Source organism: Stegastes partitus, unplaced genomic scaffold (assembly GCF_000690725.1).
Source record: "Stegastes partitus isolate 25-593 unplaced genomic scaffold, Stegastes_partitus-1.0.2 Scaffold651, whole genome shotgun sequence".
NCBI classification, from domain to species: Eukaryota; Metazoa; Chordata; class Actinopteri; family Pomacentridae; genus Stegastes; species Stegastes partitus.
The window spans coordinates 154,931-181,714 of NW_007578382.1; the positions used below are offsets into that span (position 1 = coordinate 154,931).

Genomic DNA, 26,784 nt, shown 5'->3' on the forward strand with positions numbered 1-26,784 from the left:
CTGGTGTCTGGGACTGCTGATGCCATGAACTGGGATGTACTTGGTTTGACTTGGCATGTGTCAAAGTAGCATCCACATGAATGGCAGGTTTCTGTTGGACAAACTATGTGCTAACCCTGTCTGCTAAATTCCTTTTGTTTATTGTTTTTCTACTGATGTTCCTTACATGTTTGCACCATCCTGTTTGTTGCGGTAACGCTGCAGATGTTCTCACTGTGGGACGAATTAAGACTTTCCTTTTCTTATCTTAATATCAGCCGACCAATCAGGTTTGACTCTTCATGTGTCAAATGAGCTACAATCAGCTCATGTTTGCACTTTCGGGCAGCAAGGTGGCTCTGTGGTTAGCACTGTTGCCTCGCAGTTAGAAGGTCGCCGGTGAGGACACCCGGGATCTTCCTGTGTGGAGTCTCCATGTTCTCCCTGTGCAGCATGGGTTCTCTCCGGGTTCTCCAGCTTCCTCCCACAGTCCAAAAACATGTTGAGGTTAAATGGTGATTCTAAATTGTCCATAGGTGTGAATGTGAGTGTGCTTGGTTGTCTGTCCCCAGCCCCCAGTGAGGACTAAGCAGTGTATAGATGGATGGATGAATGTTTGCACTTTCTCAATCATAACAGATGGGAAACACAAAACGACGACAGATGATGTTACAGTATCTTGAAAATTTATTAACGTGGGCAAAATGCAGTTGGCAAACCAGCATTTCTTTTTCTTGTCACTACAAAACTGTTAGTAAAGAAACAACTTAGAGAAAAAGCTGTTCCTTTGTTTTCCCTTTCTTGGTACAAAACATTTCAGTCAAGGCCTACAGAGAAAGAGAGAGAGAGCTGATTACGATCCCCTACGACCTAAAACACAGACATGCAGAGGCTCGACTCAGGGCTGCTGAGTGAGAACTGACGGTCAGTCATTCGGATACAAATTCTTTCAGTCCAGTATTTCCAACAACACTGTTCAGTAGGAAGGTGATCTCTAATGGCTCTACGTACAGGGCTAAGGCAAAGGAGTGCTGTGTGAAATAAACAGTTCAGAAGCCTCTAGAAGACACGTACAAAGAAATGCATCTGAAACAAACACTGCACAGTGTATCTCTGTACCTACAAAGGAGCGCTGAAAAAGAGGGAGTTGTACAAAGAGAGAGACAGAAAAACATTCCAGGTAAATGTAAATAAATTAATAAGATTGTACAAGGAAGCCGGATAAAATACTGTCCGATTACAGGCACGTGACTCTTCTTTTATGTAACGATTTGATTTCAGCCAATACATTTGACATGCTTTTCAAGTAAGTAATTGTTAAAAATAAAAAAAAATAAAAAAGTAAAAGAAATCAAGAGGAGACAAGTAAGAACTACAGATCTTACTATGATGAGCCCATACTGCTGGGAGTTTGTTACAACTGAAATGTTTTCCTTTGTTATCACTACAGTAAACAGTAAACCCCTTATATGTAAAATATGAATAGTAACAGGAGAACCGACTAATTCAGGTGTCGCTAGAACAAATAGTGCGCTGTTATACTCGAGGAGAAAAAAAAAGCTTCTCATTCACACGAAACACACACAAGGCCATCCAGAACACAGCTATCAAACCTCTTCATGTAAGTACAGTAACTTAGAAAACAGGACACGGTAGTACAAGTCAGTAAAATATATCATTTTTACACTTTTTTTTTTTTTTTTCTGCCTCATAGGAAAATATCAATAGAAAGAGCGTTTTCTTCAAACAAGTGCGACCGAGAAACATTTGTTGGATTTCTGGGCGTTTACATGCATTATTCAAACGGGCACAAATAATTTAGATGGTATTGGGTAAATGTGGACGACCATGAAACATTGAGAGAAGAATTTAAATAATACCAATACGGTTGTATCATAAAACAGATACTACTAACAGCAGCGCGTTCGGTTTGTTAAGCGCGAGTGGTAACAGAAAGAACTCACTGATTTCATCGGACTGAATAGTGCGCACACACACACACACACAGATTGTATGTTTAAGTCACAGTACACACACGTTTTTATTATATTTGTGCAACTGCATGTGATTTAAAGTTACTGCACGTTTTTAATGTAGCGTTTTGAGTTCTGAGATTACAAATTTGGCCAGAACACACCAGATAACCACCTCCAGTCAGCTGGCTGATGTGCAGAACCTGCATGCTGGGCTGAGGTTTCCCTAAAACATCATCCATCGTGACCTTTAAGCCCCGTTTACACCTGATATGAACATGTGATCTGTATCTGAATCAGCTCGTTTAGTCAATTCAGCAGTTCTGAATCTAGCTATGAGCACATTCACTTGAACAAAAAAGAGCACTAAATGATTAATGACATCTATGGACAGGTCTAGAGCTGCAGATTTCTAACAAACAATATGAGAAAATGATCCAGACTAAAGGCAACAAACCTGCTGAAGGTTAACCTCGTGAAAAAATTCCAACTTTGTGAGCATTTACAAGCTTATGGCACAAGTAGATCTGAATATAACAAGAGCGTATTCCATCAAATGTGTCCCTTAGATGTTTTCTTATAACATATGAGACATAGTTTTGTCTTTCAGCTGTAGTCTTGGCGGGGTTTTGTGATCAAGTAAACAATAAATATAAAAACATAATTCAAACCAGTACGTAGCTCACTGCAAATCCTCTAAGGTCAACAAGTTCAAGGCTTCAGTGCTCTAAGTCTGTCTGTGTGAGGATTGAATGACGATACAAAGATCAACACAACAATGAAACAGCTTTGAGAACGCTTGGAGCTCTAAAAACTCTGAGAGATCCTCTTACTATCTGTTCACCGAGAGCAGGCTGTGTTACTGTGAACACAACCTGCAGCGTAAATGTTGCACCGCTGTAACCCTGAACTCACCTCACTGACCTGAAACCCTGCTTTGTAGTTGCGCCTCAGATAAAGTTATCCAGGTACAGATCACATGTTTATACCATGATGTTAGACATGAGTTCAAAATGCAGTATTTCCCCTACAACTGCACAGGCAGGCCACCGGGCATCAGCTGTTCCAAACTATGATTCAGCTTCTGCATCGCTTTGGAAACTCTTGACGTGTTCGTGATCGTATAGGATGTAGCTGAGCCTAAAAGGAGAGGAGGTGTGTTGTAGGGGACGGATGTATAAATGTTTTTCTCCAAAAGCCAAAGGTTGGAAAGAAGAGAAAGCGAGGGAGGTGGGACAGTAGAGAGGGCCGGTGAGGTTAGTTGGCTCAAGTAAACAAATATTTCAATGTGAATCTAAATCGGGGATCGCCCGCTGCCCCATCTACAAAGTTGACCATATCCCACCTCGTCTGTTGAGGCGCTTTTTAACCATCAGGCCTGAAAACCGTTCTAGGGGAAACACTGATATGGCATCAGCAAAGGCAACGAACACCTGATTGTAAACCAATTCCTCAGAAACAAATACTCAAGATTCATCCAGAGGCACCGTGTGTCGGGCTTCCTCGTTCTCAGTGTTCTTCGGTTTCAAAGACACCGGGCTTTTGGGAAACCGGTCCCTGTGCGTCTCAGCAGGCCTCCTTGGCTGGACTTGGCACCTTGCACATCATCAGGATCTGTTTCAAGGCTTTCTGCACATCCTCGTCCATCTGACCCTGAAGGCAAAACAGCACAGGTTCAGTAAGTTAAGATACTGAAGAAAGAAAGTTCTAGTGTCAGTTTGAAGTGAACAAACCCCAACAACAACAACGATAAGTAAACGTCCCCCCTTTGTCTCTAGTGGTGTCCAACAACTCATGTAGCTTTGATCTGACTGATTTTGAGGTGAAATAAATGTTTTATGTTTTCATGTCTGAAATTCTATGTTTAAGAATATGAAGCAATAGCTTTTATTTCTAGAAACTATTTCTCTAATATTCTGGATAAAGCTTTAATTTGATCCACCGCTGTTAAAAAAAAACTAAAAGCTCCTGAATGTCTCATGTAAAAGGTTTATTCCATCTCAAATCATCAGGGGCCTTCTGCTCGACCACCCAACAAAACAACTGCTAGATAACCTCATCCAGGTAGAACAGAGTTTTGGAGTTTTTAAATGGTTCCCAAAATATATGTTTTTTGTATGTAGGCATATTTTTCTTTTTTGGATCCATGTTGTAGGCCGGAGAAACAGACTGAACCTTATCTATTACACTTATTGAATTCTTGTTCAGTATTTATTTCAGAAAGTATTCAATATGTTTAATTTCACTGTTATCTTTGTAAATATCCATATTTTATGCTAAAAATCCTTCAGGCAAATCAGAGATGGTTGAGCAGTAATTGTTCTAAAACTGAAAAGACACAAAGAGACAATACTCTTATTAACATTTCAACGTTGGTGAGCTGTAGCCGAATGAAAACAAATGCATGTTTACCTGAACAGCGTAGAGGAGGTGCATCCTGTAGACTGACACTATTTCATGGTGCTGCTTCTTTGACTCCTACAAAGACAACAGGAGGTAAATACACCTTTACTTCACCACCAGAGTTCACATGACTGTTGTACAGAGCCCCAAAAGGTGACGGTGGAACTTTTTTCTGCGACTACGTTGTGCATTTCCTCTGCTCCCTAGAGAAAGCGTGCTAGACTGCAGGGAGAGTCAGTGCAGCCTCAGCGGTGGCTGCTCAGCCTGCGCCGCTGGATTTAGTACGAAAACCAGAGAGGCTGGTTCACCAGTTGTGTCCCTGATGGGATTAGCTCTGATTATAACTGCAGTCTTGGAATGACTCAGCTGTCACTGTGACTGTGGCTGCAGTCGTGGCTGTGCTGCGGTTGTTAAAATTATAGCCGCGACACATTTGTTTTTAATGGTTCCAACACTGACTGCATGCAGCAGTGGCGTGTGCAGGGATGGTACTGCTGGCTGAGCGTTGTATTGCAGCTACTGTATCCCTGAGCTCCTGCGGTGTGCTGGTAATATATCTGTCGTAGAAACATCGTGGGTTCGAATAGTAACAGCTGGACATCTATCTATAGCAGCATAGACAACAGCAGCAGCAGCAGCAGCCAAAGTCCAGACAATAATCATCTCCAGCCACTGCTTCACCCGTCACGGCCAGGCAGAGCAGCTGTGCTCACAACCAGCAGCTGGAGACTGGCCTTAAAATGAGTGATGAGCACCACATACTTCAAGTAAAACATCACATCATCTCTCCATACCTGCAGAGTGTTTCCCATAACTAGCAGTGAACACAACAACTGTTTCTATGGATCAAAACAAGTAACGTAAAACTAATCAAGAGAAAACTGCCCACTGTGACCTTCCAGGGGCTTCATAAATTGCACTCAAAATGAGCATTGTTGTAAGAAGAAGTGTAAAAATAGATTGAACGAATCTTACAGCGAGCTGGTACTGCAGCTGTTTGATCTGTTGCTGCATGGTGTCCAGCTGCTGGGTTTGCTGCTGCCTCTTGGAGGGGGAGCAGGAGCTGTAGGAGAGCTGTGATAGGCTGTTCAAGGCGTCCTTTAGCTTCCCTACCTCCCGAGACAGGTCATCTATCTGCAAGGGAAAACAAACCACAAAAAAAATGGTTAATGTAACAATAAGCATGAAAAAGTTTGATTTGATGATGGAAGGAAAACGCTCTGGTTAGATTAAATGGACCTTAAGTTGAGGTAAACATGCTGAAAAATGTCTTAAAAACAACTACAGACGAGGTGTGATTAATGAGGATTGAGACGACAGCACTGGGAGCTGTGTATCGCTACACAAGCTAACTAAAGGGACCTAATTAAAATCAGGAATGGTTTTAACTTTTCACAGGGGCAGAACTTTTCGATGGCACCTCGTAAAGCAAGCTCACCGCCAGACAGACACTACCGAGGTGTCAAATGTTTACTATGTTAGCGTCGGTACTTATTATTACTGACCCTCTTGTTCTTTTCTCTCTCAGAGGCAACGTGATTCTCCACCAGCTGTTTGAGCTGAGACACGCCATCCTGGGACTCTGCGAGTTTGGAGGTCAGCGTCTGGTTCTCCTTCTCCCTCGACATCACCAGCTCCTGCAGGGCGTCCCGCTCGGCTCGATTATCCCGCGCCTGATTGGTGGACAAGAGGGTAATTAAGTTAGTGCTAAGGAACAAAAATAGATCATATGAAGGAAAAGCATTTGATACGTTTATTTCGTTGTTGTTTTCTCCCACCTTCTGCCACGCATCAGCAGCCTCCAGAGCCATCTCGTCCTGCTTCCTGAGGGCCTCCTGGAGGAGCTGCGTCAGATGGTTCACTTCGCCCTCCAGCTGCTCCCGCAACGTCTCATGCTCCAGACGGGAGACTGAGTCATCCGGGCTGACGTCTTTCTCGGCCGTCAGCCTGTTTGCGAAGAAAAGAGACACAAGAGCCACATGGTAACAACTACAGCTCAAGTACATTTCATTCTAGCAGGCAAGACATTTTTTATTAAAGCTGGCAAAATAGTTTTGACTGTTGACCGCAGATTCAACAGCCGGGCTGAACTCAGTGTCGCTAAAGCAGGCGGAAAAATCCTGACATGAATGCCTGTTAGTCTCCACCCCCTGGACTGCAAACAAATGATTGTGTTTTCACTGCATGGCTCCTAATTTAAACTTATTTACATGTGTTGTTTTTGTTTGGTTTTTTTTGGATAAAGAATCTTAATTTTTCAGACTCTATAACACACTTGACTGTAGTTTAAAGGTTAAATCACGTTTTTCAAAAGACAGGATACGAACTAATTCTGATTTCAATAATAAGGGAAAAAACTGATATTCATATTTTCCCCTCATTCTTTGTATTTAGCTCAAAATATTCTGAAACAGGTCAACTTGTGTATCTGCTTGTATTACTTTTTGGTACCATGAATGCAGCTAACCTGATTTTCAAGTGATAATAGTTTGTTCTGAGCCAGAGAAGGGACACCTCTGGGATTTGTTCACGCAACCAGACTGTGTTTTCTTTATGCAGTGAATCTAATGTATTTAAGTGAAGCTACTGAACAGTTTTCTTATTATTATTGATGAAATTTCTATTGCCAGTGCACATTGCTATCATTTTATGGCCCGGGCCTCAATCACCTACGTGGGAAATCTTCCTTTATTTTCTTCTTGTCACCGTTTCTCTCACCTATTCTGAACAGCCTCCAGCTGCACCGTCTTTTGATGCAGCTCCGCTCTCAGTGCTTCCGCTTCACTCTCCAGCTCCTTGATGGCATTTCCCAGAGACGACATAACCTGCGTGTGGTCGGCGAGGGCCACGGAGCTCTGTGCCTGAGCTTCTGCCTCCTGCCTCAGTAGTGAAATCTCCTCTTGAGTGGCTGAATACTTCTTCTCAGTCTCAGCCAGCAGCGCCTGCAGCTCCTCCACCTTACTGTTCAGCACCTGGACCTGTTGTTCTGTGGAGGGAGATGAGGCCGCGCTGCTCTCGGCTTGGCTCTCAACCAGCTGTTTCTGAGCGGCACTCAGCTGACTCTTGGTTTCACTGTAGGAGTGCGAGAGTTCCAGCAAGCGACGCTGCAGCCCAGCAATTACCTCATTGAGCTCAGCCTTCATCTCCTCAAAGTCTTTGGCTGCTGCTTCAACAGGCACTGTTCCCCTCAGAGCCTCCTAAACAACAGGAAGGAACCAGTTACAGGAAATGACTGATGTAGAAAATAAAAAGGTAACTAGAGGTAACTAACAGAACAGTTTCATTTATTTTCCTTTTTATACTGATTCTAACTTATAGTTCAGCTGATAGTGCAGGTGTGTCATGCTAGTTTTGGCTCATGCTATCATGAGCTGCTAGCTTCAAGCAGAGATTAGGTCCTATACATTTAATATGTGTTTACTTTTCCAACTTGATCCGACACTGATTCATGTGACATCACTTCAGGTGATTGAAGAACACTCTTTGCATTGTCTCACATAGCCAGACCTATCCTCACAGCATTGTGTGAGCGCTAGAGAATGGTCTGGCTACTCCTTTATCATCATGCCACAGAGGAAAATAAGCTCTGGCTTGACTGAATTTTTAAAATAAATTCTAATTGTCTTTGAGCAGCAGTGAGTTCAGGACGCTACGTTGATGTCAAACAGTGTCGGGAGGCACTTGTTGTGGTGGAACATTTGCATGTGGTGATTAAAATAACAAATTTCATGCAATAAAAAAATGCCAGAAAATACAGTAAAACATATGTTGACTGTGTGACATGACTGCAGTGTGACTAAGATAGTTGTTATTGTTTTCTGCAGTATGAAGATAGTGTTCAGAGGAAGAGAGTATGGCGTCAACTTCACGGCCAGTGGCAAGAATCTACAGAGTCAGGCCGATCTTTACACCTCCTTGTTCTCTATATGAGATGGGAATCTGTGTTTGTCTAGCATAAAGGAATTTTTGGTAGCCGGTGCCAAATAATAAGAATTTTAAAAAGTGACCCAGTTTAGTTAAGTATAGTGTTATTTTAAAATAACAGGAAAATGTACAGATTTTTTTAAAATATGGTAACAGATAGTGATTCTGGATTCAGGAAAAACATTGGTATTCCACAAATCTTAGACCTGAATTTGTAAAAATCGGTGGAGTTACCTTTCTAGTCACACAAGCATTCACAGAAGAGAAGGATGTCATATTTACCTGGAGCATCCTGACTTCCTCTTGCGCCTCCTTGTACAGCTCCTCCATCTGTGCCGTCCTCTGTTCTGTCCCCTTGGTGGTCCGTCTGTCCTCCTCCATCTTCCTCAGCACTTCTTCCAGCTGTCGGATTCGTTGAGCTGCTCTGTCTTGCTCGGACCCCGACTGGACGAGCTGAGCTTTCAGCTGTTTTACTTCATGTTCGAGTGTAGATGAGCTACGTCCGTGGGCCTCCTGTTTCTCCGTCAGCTCGCCTTCTCCCCTTCCCGTCTGCCCTCTCAGATCCTCCACTTCCTCCATAGCTTGGTGGTATCTCTCCTGAGTGTCCGTCAGCTTCGCCTGCAGCTCTGCTAGACTCTCCATTAGCTCTTCCTCTCGTCCTTTCTCTCTGACGGTGTCTTCCTCCTCTCCTTCTTGGCCTCTTTCAGGTTTCAGCTGAGCCTGAAGCGAGCGGTTCTCCTTCCTGGTTTCTAGAAGTTTTATTTGAACACTCTCTAGCGCTTGTCTCAACAGTCTGATCTCCTCTTTGCCTCCTCCTCTGCCTCCCTCATTCTCTTCTTCCTCCAGCCTGACAGAAGCAACTCCTTCCCCGTCCACAGTTGCGGTGGAGGGGACATGTGGCGCTGAGTCAAACTCATCCTGGGTGGAGTGGAAGGAGGAGTTGGAGGCCATGCTGTTGGGACGACTGGTCTCCTTCAGGTCCTCATTTCCTTGGAGGGACGGATGTTTCTGTGAGTTGAGGGTGCAGGGTGAAGCGTGGGGAGAGGAGGAGAGTGAGGATGGAAAAATAGAAATCTTATTAGCAAACCACCGACCACTTGAATGAGGGAAATTATTGTGGCCAGTGTCTGGCTTTACATGAAAGGGTTAATTACAAAGCAATAAACTGAAGAATTTGGATATTGCCAAGTGTTTTTTAAAGAGGTTTATGATTCAAAGATCATTTCAAAAACATGTTTTCTAAAAATAAAAAATGACTGCATCTTATAAAAGGGAATAATCCTGCAGTTCATGATTTGATTTCCAGAGTTACAAAGGTTAAGACGGGAAATATGGAAACGTTTTATCTTAGACCTACATACATACATTTTATTTTTTAGTAAATAAGTCCTCTGGATGTGAAGCGGTTTCTGGATATTCACTGCTTCTGGAACATTTTCAGTCACTGTGGGCTAATTTTTTACTGCAATATAAAGTCATGCAGCGCAATGGAAACAGCAAACCGGGGCAAGAAAAAATGTCTCGTGCAAAATGACGTAGTCAGAATGCTATAAAATATTTTTTAAAAGAATAAACCACATTACAGCTTTTTTCCATCCTTCCCCAGGTGATACCAGTACTTGAAAAATAATTATACTCTAGATATTTTATTACTTGTATTCTAAATTAGTTTCCATATTTGTCTCCTCGCTGCTCTGTGGAAGCACAGCCAGCAATTTAGCAGAGTTCAGTGGAAAAGCTTAAATATACAGTGTGCTGCCCTCACGTCGAGCGTGTTCATTCATTTGTTTATGGTCGAACTTCTGAGCATGAATGAAGGGTTGCATACCTTTAGTTTGCTTGCAAGTTGCTGGTTCTCTGAAGTAAGAGCAGCAATCTTGGCTTGCAGAGCAGAAACCAGAGCTGCAGACGCTGTAAAACTTTGCTCGACCTGCCAAAACATAAACACACATACGTTCACATAAAGGCAACGTTAAGGACCACTAGCTACCTCGGAAAAACAACACGAGTCGTGACATGTCTTAAGCTCAGGTTAGACCTCCTTCAAGAATGCTGAAGGTGAAAAAGTTCAGTGGTTGTCTGTTGTTGGAGCATGAAGCTTGAATCATAAAACTAAAAAAAAATAAACAGACTGACTTTTTTTTAAACTGTATGATGCATAGAAAAAACTTTAGGATTCATTAAAAGGATTGAAATACACATATAGTTTACCTAATTAAAAATTCTCTGATTATTTTTTTTTTATCCAGGTAAGAAAAAACAATTGAGAATTTGTTTATACAACAATAAATATATCAGATGTATGTGTGGTACTTTACACTGCGTCCCTTAACTATTTCCAGGCTTATTGCTTCAGTCAACATACCTGGTTTAAGATCTGCTCATATGCATGTAAACAAGTCACCATAGTGTCGATAGTCACCTTTGTGTCCAGCTCAGGCCCAGTCACCGTATCCACCGTCTGCTTCAGGTCTTCGATTGTCTCCAGCAGCATGTTTCTCTCCTCATGAAGCTTCTCGACCTGCTCTCTCAGTGCTGTTCCTCTAATCTCATCCTCCTTTGGAATAAGGGGAGGAGTAAGGAGTGAGGGGTGGCGGGAAAAAAGAAAAACATACAGCAGAGGGGGGAAAAAAACGTCTGAAGGCTTAAGGCAAGAATGTAGCCTACTGCTACATAGCATTTAGCTGCAGAGCTACATGGAAAATATGAGGTAATGACTTGTGCAGCTTTCAGCTCTTACATTAGTTCTAGTGTCTGATGTGTTGGCATTACCTTGTAGTTGAATCTCTTGGGAGTGTCACTTTTGTTGGATGCAGGAGTGCCAGCTGATGTAATGACTGAAGGAGAGGAGGGTCCAGAGCTCTGAAGAAAGATGAAGTTGATAGTTTTTGGATTAATTTGCCCACATGCTCATGTTGAACATAAAAAAAACTTGTCTGTTTTTTGAGCTTTAAAAATGTTTTTTATTAGAAGTGTTAAAAACCAGAGTGTACCAGTCACATGTTTATGATCTGTTGGTACAGAACCCAGTCTGACAAGAATTTAAAAGTTAGTGTTTTATGACAAAAACAAACTCACACAAGGCCTTAATAAGTTATTGCTGCACTGGGTGTTTGCAAACAGAACATTTTTATCATCTAAACTTTGAAAAACAAAAGGCAGATTAGTACATACATTAAATTAACTTAGTAGATGAATTAATTACTTTGACAATCTATAAACTGATTTGTGATTAGAAACTTAACGGGTCATATGTAAACACACAAACACTCTCAGACTGTACTCATTATATAAATATTCTGCAGACATGCATTCATATTAATTTAAAGAGTGGCACACTGATACAAGCCGGCAGATACACAGAGAAACATGCATTTACCTGCAGTGGGCTAATAGGAGGTGGAGGTGCTTTTCGTTTTTTGGGAGTTGTGATCCGCTCATCACTTAGCTTAGCTACTTGATCATGCTGAGGAGCCAGCAACAGAGGCAGAGAGGGAAGGCGACAAAAAGAAAGGTGGGATTCAGTGCTGGTTAGTAAAAGGAGAGTCGATCAACGAGTGCTACAGTAAGAATCAAGTTTTTGCTTTTCAAAAACAGAAACTAAAATTTTTCTGTTTGTGTTTTTCCAAAGCTAAGAAATTAGATACGAACACATGAGAGAAGCGGATGTTGAACTACATCATATGTGGCTTAGTCTCAGTTTAGCTTTTATTCATCATCTTTGCTCCTTTCATAATCAATCACCTTATATTACTGTAATATTAGGAGATTTACGCTTTCATACAGTCATTCCTGATTGACTGGCTGTGTAGTTTATCTTCTTTAGTAACTCTGATGCTTGTTGCAAGAAAGTATTGTTAAAAAAAGAGACTAATGTCTTACCTGAGGACTTTTAGGAGACTTGACATCTATCAGAGGAGACAAGAATGACACCAAGAATGAGCAGGAGATTAGAAAATCATTTTAGCCTTATTTTCCTTTTTTGTATTATTTCTAATGCAGGTTCACGGAGTAGAGCGCACAGCAAACATCGCTGCAGTAACAGGAGCGATACAGCAGGTGGCAGTGTTGACTATGTGTTCAAACCAGAGCAGCACAACTCTCTGTCCCACAGAGGTAGTAGGTTCATGTGTGTAGTTGTGTTGTTATTGATCAGTTTGTGGGGAAAAGACCTGAAAACGCTCTCGTTCACACGTCCACTACAATGTGTAAACAAAGGAATACAACCAGGGTTATGTGCAGTCATAAAAGATGGAAATGTCATTAGTTTCCAGAAGCCTAATAACTAAATAACTGCCACTATTTCACATATTTACATGTAATTGACTGTTAAGATAGAGAGCATAATGCAAATTTAGATCAAATGGGATAGTTAGAACCATAATGGAAGTTTACAACTTCACCTAATGGGAGAGATGAGGAAACGGCATTGTCCATAAAGCAGAAGTAGGATAAAGAATGGGGTGTGAACATTTCGTGTTTGGTTAAGTGAGAGCTCAAGAGGATGATGTTTGAGTGTCATCAACACAATACACTGATTGAGTTGCTGAATGTGTCACAGGAAAGAACAATGAATGATCTGTTTGTAATCAATGAGCAATAAAAAAAAAACAGTTTTAGTGGTCAAACCAGATTTCACATTACATCTTTTTTGATTAAGATTATCAGTAGGACACAGTGGTCAGAGTAAGTCTTCAGAGAAATAATCTGTCAGTGCAGTCACCTGAAGAGACAATACAAGTACACATTTCTAAAGAAGGCAGAGTGACATTTAAAGAGAACTGTGTCACTTTTCAGGTTTTGTTTTTGCATAATTCTTACCTAACACAGGGTGTCTGTTCAGAGCAGCCATGAGGGCCACTTTGGCTTCAGAGTTGCCTGACAGCTTGGCGTAATGCACAACATCGTGGCCTTCTGAATCTACAGCTGACAGGTCTGCTCCTCGCTGAACCAACACTTCTACAACAGGCACCGCGTTGGACTCAGACGCAAGCATCAAGGCCGTCCTACGAAATAGGAAAACGCCGTATATGAGCACCAAAGCACATACATTTATCTGAGAGTCCAAGAATGTGTCAGTTTGTTGACGTGACTTTGGTAGCGGTGCTTTTACCTGCCACTGTTGTCGGAGGTGTTGATTTCAGCACCACAGTCCAGCAAAGCGCTGCAGACCTCAGCATGACCGTGTTTGGCTGACAGCAGCAGAGAAGTGAGACCGTCCTGTGGGACAGACGGACATTATAAAAACATGACTGGACTTATTCCACGGAGGGTCAACAAACGGACATCACACACGTTTATGAGGACACAGACACATCTGTATAACTCATCCCGTGTGACACTGGGATGTGGGCCTTGACATAGACTTTGGCGACTATCTGTGTGGTGAGAAAAGTCTCAGATTCATGTGAAAAAAGACTGAATGTCTCCTACTGTGAATGAATTTCCTAACAGATAAACAGAAAAGGGCAACGCTGGTCCGCTTGCTAGAGTGCAGTCTGTTTAAAGATGAAAGACATATGACCGAGGGAAAATCCCAAAAAAATGATATATATATATATATAGTGCTATGCTGAATGAATGGGCTCAGCAGAGGGTTTGGCACAGAGCTGACCAACTGCAGCAACATTTTTCAACAACACTGAGAGCTCCTAACCCCAAGTATGGCCCTTAACCTAACCGAAGCCTTCCAGAACCCAAACTGAATAGCTGCTTGCGTGGGATTTTTGAGCTCTTTGTTCAGTCTAGAAGGAGATGCTGCCTAGAAGGCTCCCGGTGTTGACTGAGCCAAGATTAATTTAGGAAATATAACAACTGTGACTTACAAGTGAGCTATGAGATCACTGTTTCTAAACAAATCAGCACCATGCCAAACAATAGATTTCAAGGAACGCAGCATTAACAGACATTTCCACAGAACATTTCTATTGTTAACAGTGAAACAAGAAGCTAAAAAAAAAAAAAAGCCCAACTGCTGGAAAAAGTAAAAGAACATCAAGAAACAGTAAAGTATGTCAGCATAGTTGTGTGTTTTATATTACAAGGCTGCTGCTTCCACACACCACAGAGAACAAAACTATGTTCTGGCTTCCTCTGAACTCCGCTAAAGACTTTAACAGCCCCGTGTCTGCTCGGCTCAGACTGTGTTTCTCTTTCTCTGGAATCTGAAAGGCAAAAGTAATGTTGTCCTCCTCTGGGTAATGGATTCAGAGTGTGTCTGTCTGTGTGTGTGGATGTATAGGTGTATTACGACGTGTTTGCTGCCATGTGTTACCAGGCTTGTTTATAGCTCGCTGTCAATCTGTCAGTTGTTTAAAGCCAGACTAGCCAAATTTGGGCAACACTCAGACGCCTTGGCAGAGCCGAAGTGGGGCAGCGAGCATCACAGCTACATGTTGCAGTCTGAGGATCGTGTGGATTAGGGCAAATGCTAACAAACAACCCCTTTTTAAAGCTGAATACACTCTGCATGGAATAATATTGTCTGTGTTGCACCTAGACACGCGTTTGCCAAGTTTAAACTGGCTTGGTGGTAGCACAGATCATTTGCATACATGCAGGTCTGTGCATGTGTGTGAATATTTAACAAGTGCAGCACATGACAGGTGACTTTAGATGTTTTCATTACCACTTCTTACAAATGAGAGGAGAACTGACTGAAGAACCCAAACGAGTGTGTTCACTCTTTATCACTTTGGAGGTAGGAGAGGGATGCAGTTCTTTTGTGGAGCAGGAATGATAACTCTTAACTCTTTACAAGGTCCTCACTCCTACACTGGGACTAAAAACCCTATTCCAGCACCACTTAACATTACAGCAGTGGTGAAACTAATCAACTCACTCACACACCTACTTCCTTTTATACTGTACCAGCCTTGAACTGACTCGCGCTTTAATTTCTACCATACGAGCCGAAATATTGGACCTATGACTCACAATCAAAGTACATCTATTCTCCAAAGCAGAACACATCGCCAACTGTGTTTAACATAAATAAACCGCTGAAGCCAACAAACACACAGAGCCGCACTTTATAAAGACATAATTACAGAGCACCTAATAAATTAAGCTTTTAAGCTGTGCGCTGGCTTGTAACACGCTCATGTAATGAAGTCTTTTTTTCAGCAGATTAAATGTTTGTATTTTCAGACTTTTTCAACCTTGTTTTATGGCAGCGCTGTATTTAACACTCTGCAGTGGTCGCCTGTACAGAATGGAGGATCATGTTAATTCCCAATTACCCCTTTTGGACGGAGTATTTAGGTCAATTAGGTAAAAGTACCAATAGTACAACGTAAGAATATTTCTTGGCAAGTACAAATATCACTGCTGTTCGAGGTGGAACAAATATTTTATATACAGTTGTGACTCGACAATCCGACCCTTAACAATCCCAAAATCTTCCTATCCGACAGGTTCTTAGGAAAAACAAATGGAACCCATGAAAAACAGCCTTAACGTACCGACAGCCTTGGATTCTGACTCCAACATGACATTTTATGTCACCAATCAGGATAACGGCATATTATCTGACTGAACAATCTCACATATTGGCTACGTTCACACTGCAGGACTTAATGCTCAATTCGGATTTTTTTTGTGAAATCCGATTTGTTTGTGAGCTTGCTCACATTTCCAATTAAATGCGACTTGTATGTGATCTGCTGTGTGAACTTCATATGACCCAAAAGTGTCCCGCATGCGCAGAAGAGGACACGACAACATCACACACAGCTCAGTGTTTGCTGAAGTAAACATGGATGGTAACGATGGAGCGTATCTTGCCCGCCGCCGCTGCCGCCATCAATGGTGGAAACAGAACTGTGACCGCTAACTAAACCGGCATCAGCAGCCAAGTACTGCCTGTGTGTTCTGGCCACTTCCACCCCGTCGGAGTGCTCCCCCGGGGTGGACGTGGCCGCAACGTGCACAAAGCGCACCGGTCAGTTAGGCGACAAATCCAGCAATGCGTAGTGTCTAACAATACACTAGTTATTATAACAACTATAACAATAAATATTAACAACTAATGAGCCTTCCAGCATCAAGCCCTCCTTGTATCTCGACCTCCGTCTTGACAATCCGACAGCCTTGCTATCCGACATAAAAGAAGGTTTTACATTTAGTGTCGGATTATCGAGTCACGACTGTACTACTGGGAAGTTAAGTCATACTTTTGGGTAGTTTAATGTATGAAATTACATCATATTATGTAAGCAGCTCATCATTTGTATGAAAAACTTAATGTGTAAAATTAGTAAAACAAAACAAAACCTGGAGATGTTATATAAATGCAGTGGGAAAAAAAGTTAAATACAGTATTTTCTTGTAGTTCTTCCAAAAGTTTTTGAACCATTCATGCATCAATGCAAAAGAATTACTTGGATATGTCTGTGAATTGTGTCAAGGCTGAGCTTCTCCAAGTTGCTGAGAAATGTGCAGCACTTCTGTCCAACAGCAAATGTGAGCTTTTATAGTTCATATCACCCACTGTCTCTGAGCAGAATCAACGTTTACCTGTGCTTGATTCTCTGTAAAAATTCTTCCTCTGACATATATTAGATGTGGCAGATCTTCCTCTCTTTCTTTCTACATCTTGCTTTGTGTTTATTCAAGTCAAATATAGATCAGGTACAGATGCTTGAGGCTAACAAGCTGGCATGTTCTGCTTAGCAGAAACAGCAATATGTTCCAGACAACTTGGAGGTTCGCAGCCTATATGTCCACTAACAGGAGACAGAGCTGCTCAAATCGCACATAAAACATTTGCAGATGATTACAGCTAAAAAAGGAAACTGCCCTTTGGTGAAATATCAGACTTTGTCGTGCTTTCAACAAGGAAACGATGCAAAAGCGGCTCTGTCCAGTCACATGCAGAATTTAAAATGCTCGTACATTTGAAGTGAAGTGCTTCATTAGCTCACAGTTCTTGTAGTGATGACAGAATTTTTTTGTCACAAAACAGACAAAAACGATCATGTCTGGAGGGGCCCGCTGTGACTGCACACGGACTTCAAACGTTAAGTCCTGACAGCCAGAGGTACAAAGTGGTACCATGAACCGATTTCAAAAGCCAGAACATACAACTTACACAGGCTTACACTTGAGGCTTACAGAAGTTTAAGTTGGAAAGACATCTTTACATGTAAGCTGAGAGATCATTGTGAGCGGCTGTGTGGGTTTAATTCCACCAGGCCAGCTGTGGTGTGATAATAAAAATGTAAATAAGGGGCAACATCTCGACTTCTTTTCTCTCTTTTTTTTCCCCTTTTTACACAAACAGACAGAGACACGCACAAAATGTCATGCTCACACACCCCAGCTGGGTAAAAACCACAGGCATGGTGCGTCACTGCAATGGAGACCACATGTCTGCGGCTTGAGAACAGAGTTCCCACAGTACGCTGACCTTCTACCTCACGCACACACACACACACACCGCGTACAACCTTAATCAATCTTGAAATGGAGGACAAACAAGTGGAAATGCCTGTTAATGAGGGTCCTTCATACCGTAAGCCAACAGCTGTACAAAACAACTGCAGTTAATTTAGATTTTAAAGTAAAACAAACAAGGTTTTTATCGCCCAAACTTGAGCACATGCAGGGATGCAGACCAAACTAAAATCAGGGAAAGAAGATACGTGAAAGCCGAAAAACAGACGTGTAAATGTTAAAGAAAACCCCGTGTGTATGCCGATTCCTCAAACTAATTGAAGCAATTCTTCTGTGGAAACATCACAGCAGAAAGCGATATGTGTGAGCCTCAGTGGAGGGTTTTTGTGGTCTTTACTCTATATTCACAGGCCCCCTCGATCATGCCAGGAAAAATAAGGCGGTGAAGGATAGAAGTGAAGACTGAAAGTACATACTGCATCCTTCAGGTTGATGGGACTTTTGAGTTCACACAGCAGTTGGACAATCTGGATGTTCCCACTGGCAGCTGCAGATAAAACAAAACAAGAGTCAGACGATGAAAGAAAGCATTTACAGTGATTGAAGCTAACGGGGCTAAAATTACTTAATCAAATATGATCGATGATTTTATCCAAATTAGAGCTTAAACTCAACCTCACTAGATGTTTCCCCACGTCCTTGTGAAAGCAGACTGACTTTCAATACTTTTGTATTTTGAAGTTAACTACGAGGACACTGAGACACTTACCAGCGTGATGCAGAGCCGTCTTTCCTGAGCCGTCTACAACATCGACGGGGCATTTACTCTGGAGGATGTGAGAGGAAAATGCTTTTATAAAACAAAACAATTGGATCAGTAGGTCTTTGACATATCATATGTTTTTGCAAATTTCTACATTCACCACAAAGATCCTAAATACATCCAAATAACTCCAGATATCTTGTGCCTGCATTTAATTCTTATTTGAAGTAGAAAAACTGGTTTGTCTGCTGCCTGTCCTGTTTTTGATATCTTCAGAAAAAGGAATGTACACAAAGTAGGCTTTTTTTTCCCACGGAACTGATGCCAAGACCTGTTTACCACAGGTGCTGTATGTAGATATTTTATGGAATATAACTACACTGTAAACTCACTAGAAATACACACATGTGCAACAAACAGAATATCAGTTTGTTTTTTTCTCCAAATAGTTCAGCAAAAGTGACGACCTGCTAGAAATGTGGTGAATATTAGTATTGCTTCCTGATAGTAGAGAGGGGAAGATCAGATAACGGTTAACAGAATTCTGGCCAAAAAAAAAAAACTCATTTGGGATTTGCTGAGAGCAAGCAGAGCTGCAAGGAGGCTTGGACCAGGCAGGTGTGTGTTGCTGAGATGCTGCAGACTGTCAGGAGAAAGTTAGGTCAGCAGTGTGTGTGTCTGCTGATTTGCCCACAAACACACAATCAGCAGACAAAATAAATGAAGCAGTGAAAACTGTCCGGTTATCTTAACAGAACAGCAAGAAATTCGTAGATTTCGAGCGGCGCTTTCACGCATTCCTTTTTCTACACTAGATATTGCATCCAAGAAAAAATCCTGCTGGGTGACACCGATGTATGCTGCCATTAAAACACTCTTAGCTTCATATTTCAAGTTTTTGCATAGCATGTCTGGAAAACATTTCATTAGACCTAAAATAGTTTGTCTTTAGTGGAAGTGCTGAGTGTTGTATTACATTTTGTGTTACTGTCAGTGTGGTCTAAAAATCTGGCTCGGTAGACTGAAGACACTTCTGGCAGGCCTAGTGCTTGAAAACAAAGGAATTTTAGAGACATGAATCATTTTTTCTTCACTTTAAGAACCTTACCTGGATGAGTTTTCTGCAGCATTCAACGTGATTGTTTTTGGCAGCCAGGTGTAAAGGACTCAAACCTGGATGTAAATCAAAAAACACATCAGACCAAAGCTTTTAGTGACAAACTTGAAAAAATGAGGAAGACGGAGTCAATCCTCTGCTAAAATCTTTTTAGCTTTTTGTATACATGTGAGCTAAGATGCTACCTTTTTATTTCTAAGTCCAAAACAAGACAACACAGTATTATACTTTTCCTTTTATGGTATGCATCGAGTAAAATGTTCACATTTGTGTAGAGACTAAAAATGAATTCTGAATGTAACTACAGTACGTACCAGCAGCATCGGTGGTCGACACATCAGCTCCATGAGACAAGATCGCAGATAGGCAGTCTGTCTGACCTCGAGCAGCTGCTACATGGAGGCTGCACAAGAACCAGAAGCAAAGAATAAATTAGAAACACAGTTCTGTTAGTAGTTACGCTAATAATGGTGCATCTTTAGTGACAACCTTCTCCATTAAGCCCTCACCGTTCTACATTGTGGGTAGTATAGGTGCTTGCTTTTTTGTCAAAGATTAGATTGAACCACACTCCTATCTGTCTGACAATGTGAAGCTCCAGTCTACTAATGTAATACTCGTATTTCTTTAATCCTTACAAAAACCCAAGCGCAAGAAAACAACTCTCTGTGGTTTTGCAAGGGATTACTTGTTGGCTGGCGCAGCAGCTTCCCAGAGTCTCTTGTTTTTTAAAGTTTGTTTTTGGTGTTAATTGGAGGCTTAGTAGGAAGAGCTTGGTTCTAAATCCACTGTTTGATGATCTTTCACTTCGTCTTGTCTCAGTCTCAGACAACTTGGGATTTTATATCAAGAGCAGTCAAGATTACAGCAGCGGGGATGATAAACTGTCTGGTTTATTTAGCACGTTATTGTGATTGGATGTGGCGCTTCCACATTCAAAAGCTTGGCTCATTTCTAAATGTAGATGTTAGTTACTGATAATGGCTATCACCCCTCCTTGCCCTCCTTCACACATACTATGAGTAAATGTGGGAGGCAGGAAGAGAAGAGGCTGCTGTCTGGGAAGAGGAGTCAGCCAAGCCTCCTTTAATAAAATGGTGCAATCTAGACCACAATCAGCTCATCTGCAAAACAGTGTCCAGAAGACAACACACAGCAGTATGTAGATTCTGGAAAGGCTGAGACCACGTCAGGCTTTTATCTGCACTTAGAAATGTAAAGTAATTCTGTGCACCAACACTCTTGAGAAATCTCCTCACCTCCCACTTAAAGAGATTTAGTAAATTTTAGCTTTGCATATTAGCTCCAAGGTGCTGCAAGGTGGCTCAGTGGTTAGCACCGTCACCTCGCAGCAAGGAGGTCGCTGGTTCCGGTGAGGACACCCGGGATCTTTGTGTGTGGAGTCTCCATGTTCTCCCCGTGCAGCGTAGGTTCTCTCCGGGTTCTCTGGCTTCCTCCCACAGTCCAAAAACATGTTGAGGTTAATTGGTGATTCTAAATTGTCCGTAGGTGTGAATGTGAGTGTGCTTGGTTGTCTGTCTCTAAGTGGAGCCCTGTGATAGACTGGTTACCTGTCCAGGTGTCCCCCTGCCTAAGTCAGCTGGGATAGACTCCAGCCCCCCATGACCCTCGTGAGGATTAAGCGATGTATAGATAATGGATGGATATTAGCTACCATATAAGCTGTATGTTTCAAGGCACTAGTTGTAGTGGCGCAAAGTAATGATTTACATGTTCCAGATTTAATCCGAAGTGTGTCACTGGTCTGGTCCTGTTCTTAGCTTGCTCTGAGCCCCTCAAAGTCTAGGTCTTGTCTCGATACACTGGTTTGCTCGTGTCTCGGTTTAGGTGGTCTGGACGACAACAGTAATGCTAAGCTAATGAGCTGCTAGCTGCAGCTTAATGTCGAGCATGAAGACGTGAGAATATCATAATGTCTACTGGTACTACAACTATTCTTTTAAGGCAGTAATTATAACATTTTATGGGACTTTAAAGGTTCTAACAAAGAAGCAGGTAGTGAGTCAACACAAAGCAACAATATAGTGACGATTTTATAGTGTACCTACTGTTTTTAGAATTAAAATGTGTCCACTGAACATTGTTATTTTAAGTAAAGCTGGTAAAGTGCTACTGTGTGTGCAGGAATGTCCTAAGCTGATATCACCCCATGTGCAAAAAAAAACGCTCTTTGTCTGAATTGTGCGTGCCTGTTTGTGCATATGTATGCAGCAGGCGATCAATACAACCCCTTTCCACCTCATCGAGCAGAGTGGGGGAGAAAAAAAAAAACCCACAACACACACCCACACCCCTCTTAGAATGTGTGTGTGTGTGTGTCGGATACACACATTCACACACTCACACAAACACTATGCCCACATGCCTTTCAATCAGGTTTTATCACCATAGAGATACTGTAGACTCCTCCTTTGTGCGTCCTGAAAAGATTGGAGCATTGCGATTCCAAACCACCACATTCATCATGATTTACAAAGGCTGCGAGTATGCATCTGTACGTGTGTTTCTGTGTTCTAGTCGCACACAGAGAAAAGGTCAAGGATGTCAACGACTGGTGGAATTGAAAAGCCTACGTGTTTGTTTCAGCATGTGAGAATCTGCATAATTGTTCCTCGCTGCGCTTAGTCCTGCGTTTTGATGTTCCTGGCTCTGTGCGAGCGGCTGAACACATTGAGGTCAGCCGGTGTTGTGTTTCAGAACAAGAAAGAGGTCAAATATTAACACTGAGCCTCTGTGTTATCAACAATCTCAACCGGTGAGGCAACCAGCTCCACCGCTTCTGCAGAAATGAACCTGTTTTCAAAACACTGAAGTCATGGAAGCTGACGACTGAATGGTTGCAAAGTGTCAACCTTTTTAGAACCAACGAAAACAGATATATTTTTAGATTGGCCATTCATTTTTAACATTGTGCAGCGGAGCGCGTAAGTAGTTTCATAAGCCTAAGACTTGAGGATTTGAGCATATACTGTAGAGGTATGTGCATCTGAATTGAAAGGAAAACAGAAAAATGACCAAGACTGAAGGTTTTGTATGTGTGGCCTTCACATTTTATCCTGCTCTGGCTCTTCTGGTTTGCATGTTTACCACGTTTTCATCCCACTGAAACTACTGACTCTATCTGTCATTATTTTTGCAGGATTTAGGTTGCAGCTTTACTATTTTGTCTCCACGTTTAAACAGAGTCTGCTGTTCTCATTGGATTCATGCAGAGGCATAAATTACCAAACAGGACAAACACGTGCGTCGTACTAAATCTGTACCGAAACCATGATTAATTCATTGTTTTGTAGCTAAAGACTAAACATGCTTACGCTGATTTGCCCTCGCTGTCCAGCTTCACAGCGTTGGCACCTTTCTTGGCAAGAAGCGACGCCACCTTCTCCGCCTCGCCATGCTCGACCGCCGCGAGCAGGCGTTCGTCGTTTTTGTTCCATTCGTTGGTCTAAAGAGGAATAAAGGAAAAAGAGAAAACAAGAGAGGTTTATTAGAAAATACAATCAAAAGTAATAGAACGATGAGGAGAAGACAAAACAAAGAAAATCTTCATGTATCCCAAATGAAGTATCATCCTAGATGTTTTACAGACTTCAGGATAATAAATGACTCCTAATTCTATAAAAGCTTGGTTCATTAAATTTACATTTACCCTAAAAAACAATAACAACAACACACTGTAAATGTGTGCTGTCGTTAGATGTTAACAGACACATCAGCCAATCTGAGGTTGCAGTCAGAATGGCTTCTCAGAGGGAGAGAATGTTTTTTTGGCTCTGCTATGGCTCACACAAAGCATTTATTATCATATGTGAGCACACACACACACACACACACACAAACATCAGCAGCAGCATCCAATGTGAACACGCTCACTGACACACGCAGACGCAAACCAAATGGCCTCACATTTGTTTTACTGATGGGCTGCTCAGATAGAGAAAAGTCAGCTATTGGAAAGCTTCGAGCATGAGCTCATACTCAGACTATCTTGCTCCACAGCAGTCTTGATGCTACGAGATACAGAACAGCGAGCCTTCACAGCAGACTAGGAGGTGAGCGATACCCTCACCGTGTTGGCAGGACAACATCATTAGTCAGCTCTCTCTGCGACCACCTGTGCATGTCAGGATGCAGTACAGTATTAAATTTGACCTGATAGCCTACTGACCTACACGTGATAAGAAGGTGAACTCTCTGACTCCCTAAATACTCACGGAGGCACACTGTACCCTATTACAGGAGAGCATTCGGCCAACATAGCGATACAGGGTGTAAATAGCCTCTGTGGCAAACTCCCAAATGCAACCACTGCAATACATTTTGCACAGCTGGTGGAAAAATGCGGGGCTATAAAAATCTTCTGTCACTGAAACAGCTAGGATGACCACCGAGCTGTGCAGCCTCAGCCGCGGGGTCGTTAACATGGGTGAGCGAGGGAGTGAAAACTACTTAATTGTTGGTGGTTTAAAAAAATGAACAAAGTGTAAGATGACTGCGAACAGAGAAGTTAATGTTTTTTTTTTAAACAAAGAGTTCTGGTACATTGGTTCTTATCCAGCTGTAAACCGGTGCCCACGCACTGGATATCTGTGACTTCTTGTGATTCAGGCTTCAAAGCACCACAGCAACAGTTAAGGCACTACTTAGGAGGTGGTGTAAGACGAGAAAGTCCACTGACAGATTGGAAATAACAGATTGGTTACGAAAACATTCAGCTGAACACCGACGGAAACATGTGAAAAAGATGTATGAGTCTACCAGGTGTCCTGCCAAGTCTGCTATGGGCTGTGATTGACATACTTCAATACATGCAGCCAAAAATACCCACTGTTTGTTCAGATTTAATAAAAACAAATACAGACTCAGAGAAAAGCCAACCTTTATAGCACATTTCAGCAACGTTAAAGTAGTGCAATGCACCAACAACACCAAATAAGGAGAAGACTGCAAACTACTTATGGCTGTTGCACAATTTTAACTACCCAACAATTTGGCTTTTCAAATATTTCATGGGGAAAGATCATATAATCTAAATGTAAACATAGCTTCTGTGTCTTTACAAGAATGCATGGGTATCTTTAAGCTGCAGTACTTGCCACCATACCTTTACCCTTAAAAAAACAAAAGTGTGCATGCATCTGAACACAACACACACGTGGTCATGCATCATTAAGGTTCATTACATGGACAATTTTGCTTTTGATTTCCATCAGAAGATTGTTGAGTTTTACATTTACCAGCATTTGTGGGCAATGTCAACCTGAAACGTTGCCTGCTTTTCTGAAATAAAACCCTAACCTTCAGGGAAAAGAGAATAAAGAAACGACTACACACAGCAACCGCGAGAAGTCAAAGGAAGTGCAAGCGTCTGTCACTATGATTGGTGTGCGCAGTGAAACATGACACAGTCGCAGATAGCTGAAGTTATAAAGGACGCATCCCATATGGTGCAGTGGTTAGGATTTCTTCTTTTCACAGAGGCGGGCTGGATTTGTCTCCCGGCACGCTGGTATGGAAAGTCTCGTGATTTTCATACAGACAGTCATGTGTTGTTCAATCAGGGTACTCAGGTGCATGGCACTGAGTCAATCCAATACTAAAAATAGTTGAGACTGTATAAGAACAGAAAAGCGTAAAGATGAGGCGTAACAGGAGAAAATGGAAACACACATGCCCCGACACATGAACCCTGTAGCTGCATTGCACAAGATATGTAAAAGGAGCTTCGAGAGTTATTTGTTTACATTACTCAACACATTTATTGGAAACCGAGCCAGTGCTTGTTTAACAGTGACCAGCACTCTCCTTATCTTGTGTCGTGGATATCAGGAAGGGCAGAACCTACTGCTGTAATTGAGTGCCTTTGTGATCCGGAAACAGCAGCTAAAACAAACCCACCCCTATAAATGACACACTGAATAACAGAAAAAGTCTGATCGTAAGGGTGGCGAGGAGACATTTATGGCTTAAATCAGGCTCTACAGCTGAAAATAAGCCTGACCATGTAGTATGGACCTAAATAGTTCTGTAACTTATCAGATCTCAAGACGTAAAGAATTATGAACTCCCTTGATGTTGGCTAGTCACTTGGAATGAGATCAAGCTTCCCCTCTGATCACACCACTCGTTTCTGGAAAAATTGACTTCTACATCCATCCCAATTCCATGTTGAAAACCTAAATGAGCTCATATTAATGTGGTAAATACAGCTCACATAGTATCCTAAAGAAATGTCCTACAGACTAGCATACAGCAGTAGCATACGTTTTATATACCCCCATGAAGCTGGTCATCTTGATCCAGGTTTCATCAAGCAGCAAACGTTAAATCCTCGTATACGATGGTATTGATAGATTAATTGGCAGAAAATTTCACAAATGATGCAGAATGGTATTGAAAAGACAAAATATCTGTACAATTCCTAGACGAAAATGTTATCTGTCCACCTTCAGAAGAACAGAAGTAGGCTGGAAATACGTCACAAAGAAAAACAAGAAAAAGTTTTTAGTTTTTTTGTACAATGAAACTCAAACCGTGATTTACACAAAACTGGAGGAGGCTGCCATGAAAGGTGGTCAACCAGACAAACCTGAGAGGACACAGCGAGGAGGAGTACATAGACATTTGAGTAAAGTCGGAGTGCAGTTTTATAGTGAAGGGAAACCACAAACAGGCTTGTTGTATATTTTCGTGGTTCAGAGTTTTGCACTGTCATTAGGAACACTAGCAGCGACACCAGACTACCGGTACACTGTATACTCGCCTCAGTAGAGATTTGCTCATGCCGTTACTGGCTGTCAGTTGCTGTGTTTCGAGAAAATGCAGAACATTTAGGGCAAAGAAAAGAGTGGGAGGGCCCAGTACCCTTCGTCTTTTAACTCCTGCCCGCTTGACAAGTTTCACTCTAAAAATACACAACTGTTCAGAAGCGCTAACCTCATCTGAACCTCCACTATGTCTACAACGCAGAGTCAACATTCCCTTTCTCTCCAACAGAAATATACAGTTACTGTTTATGGCCATGCCTTTTGTTAATACCCACAGGGGCTTGTAGGACAGAGAAACCAGCCCAACATCTGCACAACTCTGTGTACTTTTCACAAACTTTTCACACATCACTGTCTCAGAGGTGAAAGTTCTCCGGTGTTCATGATTAATTTCGCTTGTCTCACTGAGCAGGACTTCCTCTTTGTACACTGAAGCATCAC

At 41.9% G+C, this 26,784-nt stretch overlaps 1 protein-coding gene across 2 annotated transcripts in view; it reads right to left on the reverse strand.

Moving 5' to 3' along the window:
• Positions 1–643: 643 nt before the first annotated feature.
• Positions 644–26,784, reverse strand: part of rai14 (retinoic acid induced 14) — a 42,625-nt gene continuing 16,484 nt past the window's right edge. Inside the window, exons 3-21 of one of the 2 annotated variants that reach the window (XM_008290001.1) lie at positions 22,891–23,021; positions 19,870–19,958; positions 19,547–19,611; positions 18,445–18,502; positions 18,152–18,222; positions 13,393–13,499; positions 13,101–13,285; positions 12,162–12,187; positions 11,659–11,745; positions 11,052–11,141; positions 10,702–10,836; positions 10,108–10,209; positions 8,562–9,287; positions 7,074–7,552; positions 6,134–6,302; positions 5,861–6,028; positions 5,331–5,489; positions 4,365–4,430; positions 644–3,605 (exon numbers count right to left, since the gene is read on the reverse strand). In XM_008290001.1, the coding sequence (XP_008288223.1) occupies positions 3,519–3,605; positions 4,365–4,430; positions 5,331–5,489; positions 5,861–6,028; positions 6,134–6,302; positions 7,074–7,552; positions 8,562–9,287; positions 10,108–10,209; positions 10,702–10,836; positions 11,052–11,141; positions 11,659–11,745; positions 12,162–12,187; positions 13,101–13,285; positions 13,393–13,499; positions 18,152–18,222; positions 18,445–18,502; positions 19,547–19,611; positions 19,870–19,958; positions 22,891–23,021 (3,000 nt within the window). In that variant the 3' untranslated portion in view covers positions 644–3,518. The remainder of the gene's footprint in view (positions 3,606–4,364; positions 4,431–5,330; positions 5,490–5,860; positions 6,029–6,133; positions 6,303–7,073; positions 7,553–8,561; positions 9,288–10,107; positions 10,210–10,701; positions 10,837–11,051; positions 11,142–11,658; positions 11,746–12,161; positions 12,188–13,100; positions 13,286–13,392; positions 13,500–18,151; positions 18,223–18,444; positions 18,503–19,546; positions 19,612–19,869; positions 19,959–22,890; positions 23,022–26,784) is intronic. The other variant, XM_008290002.1, reaches the window with a different exon arrangement.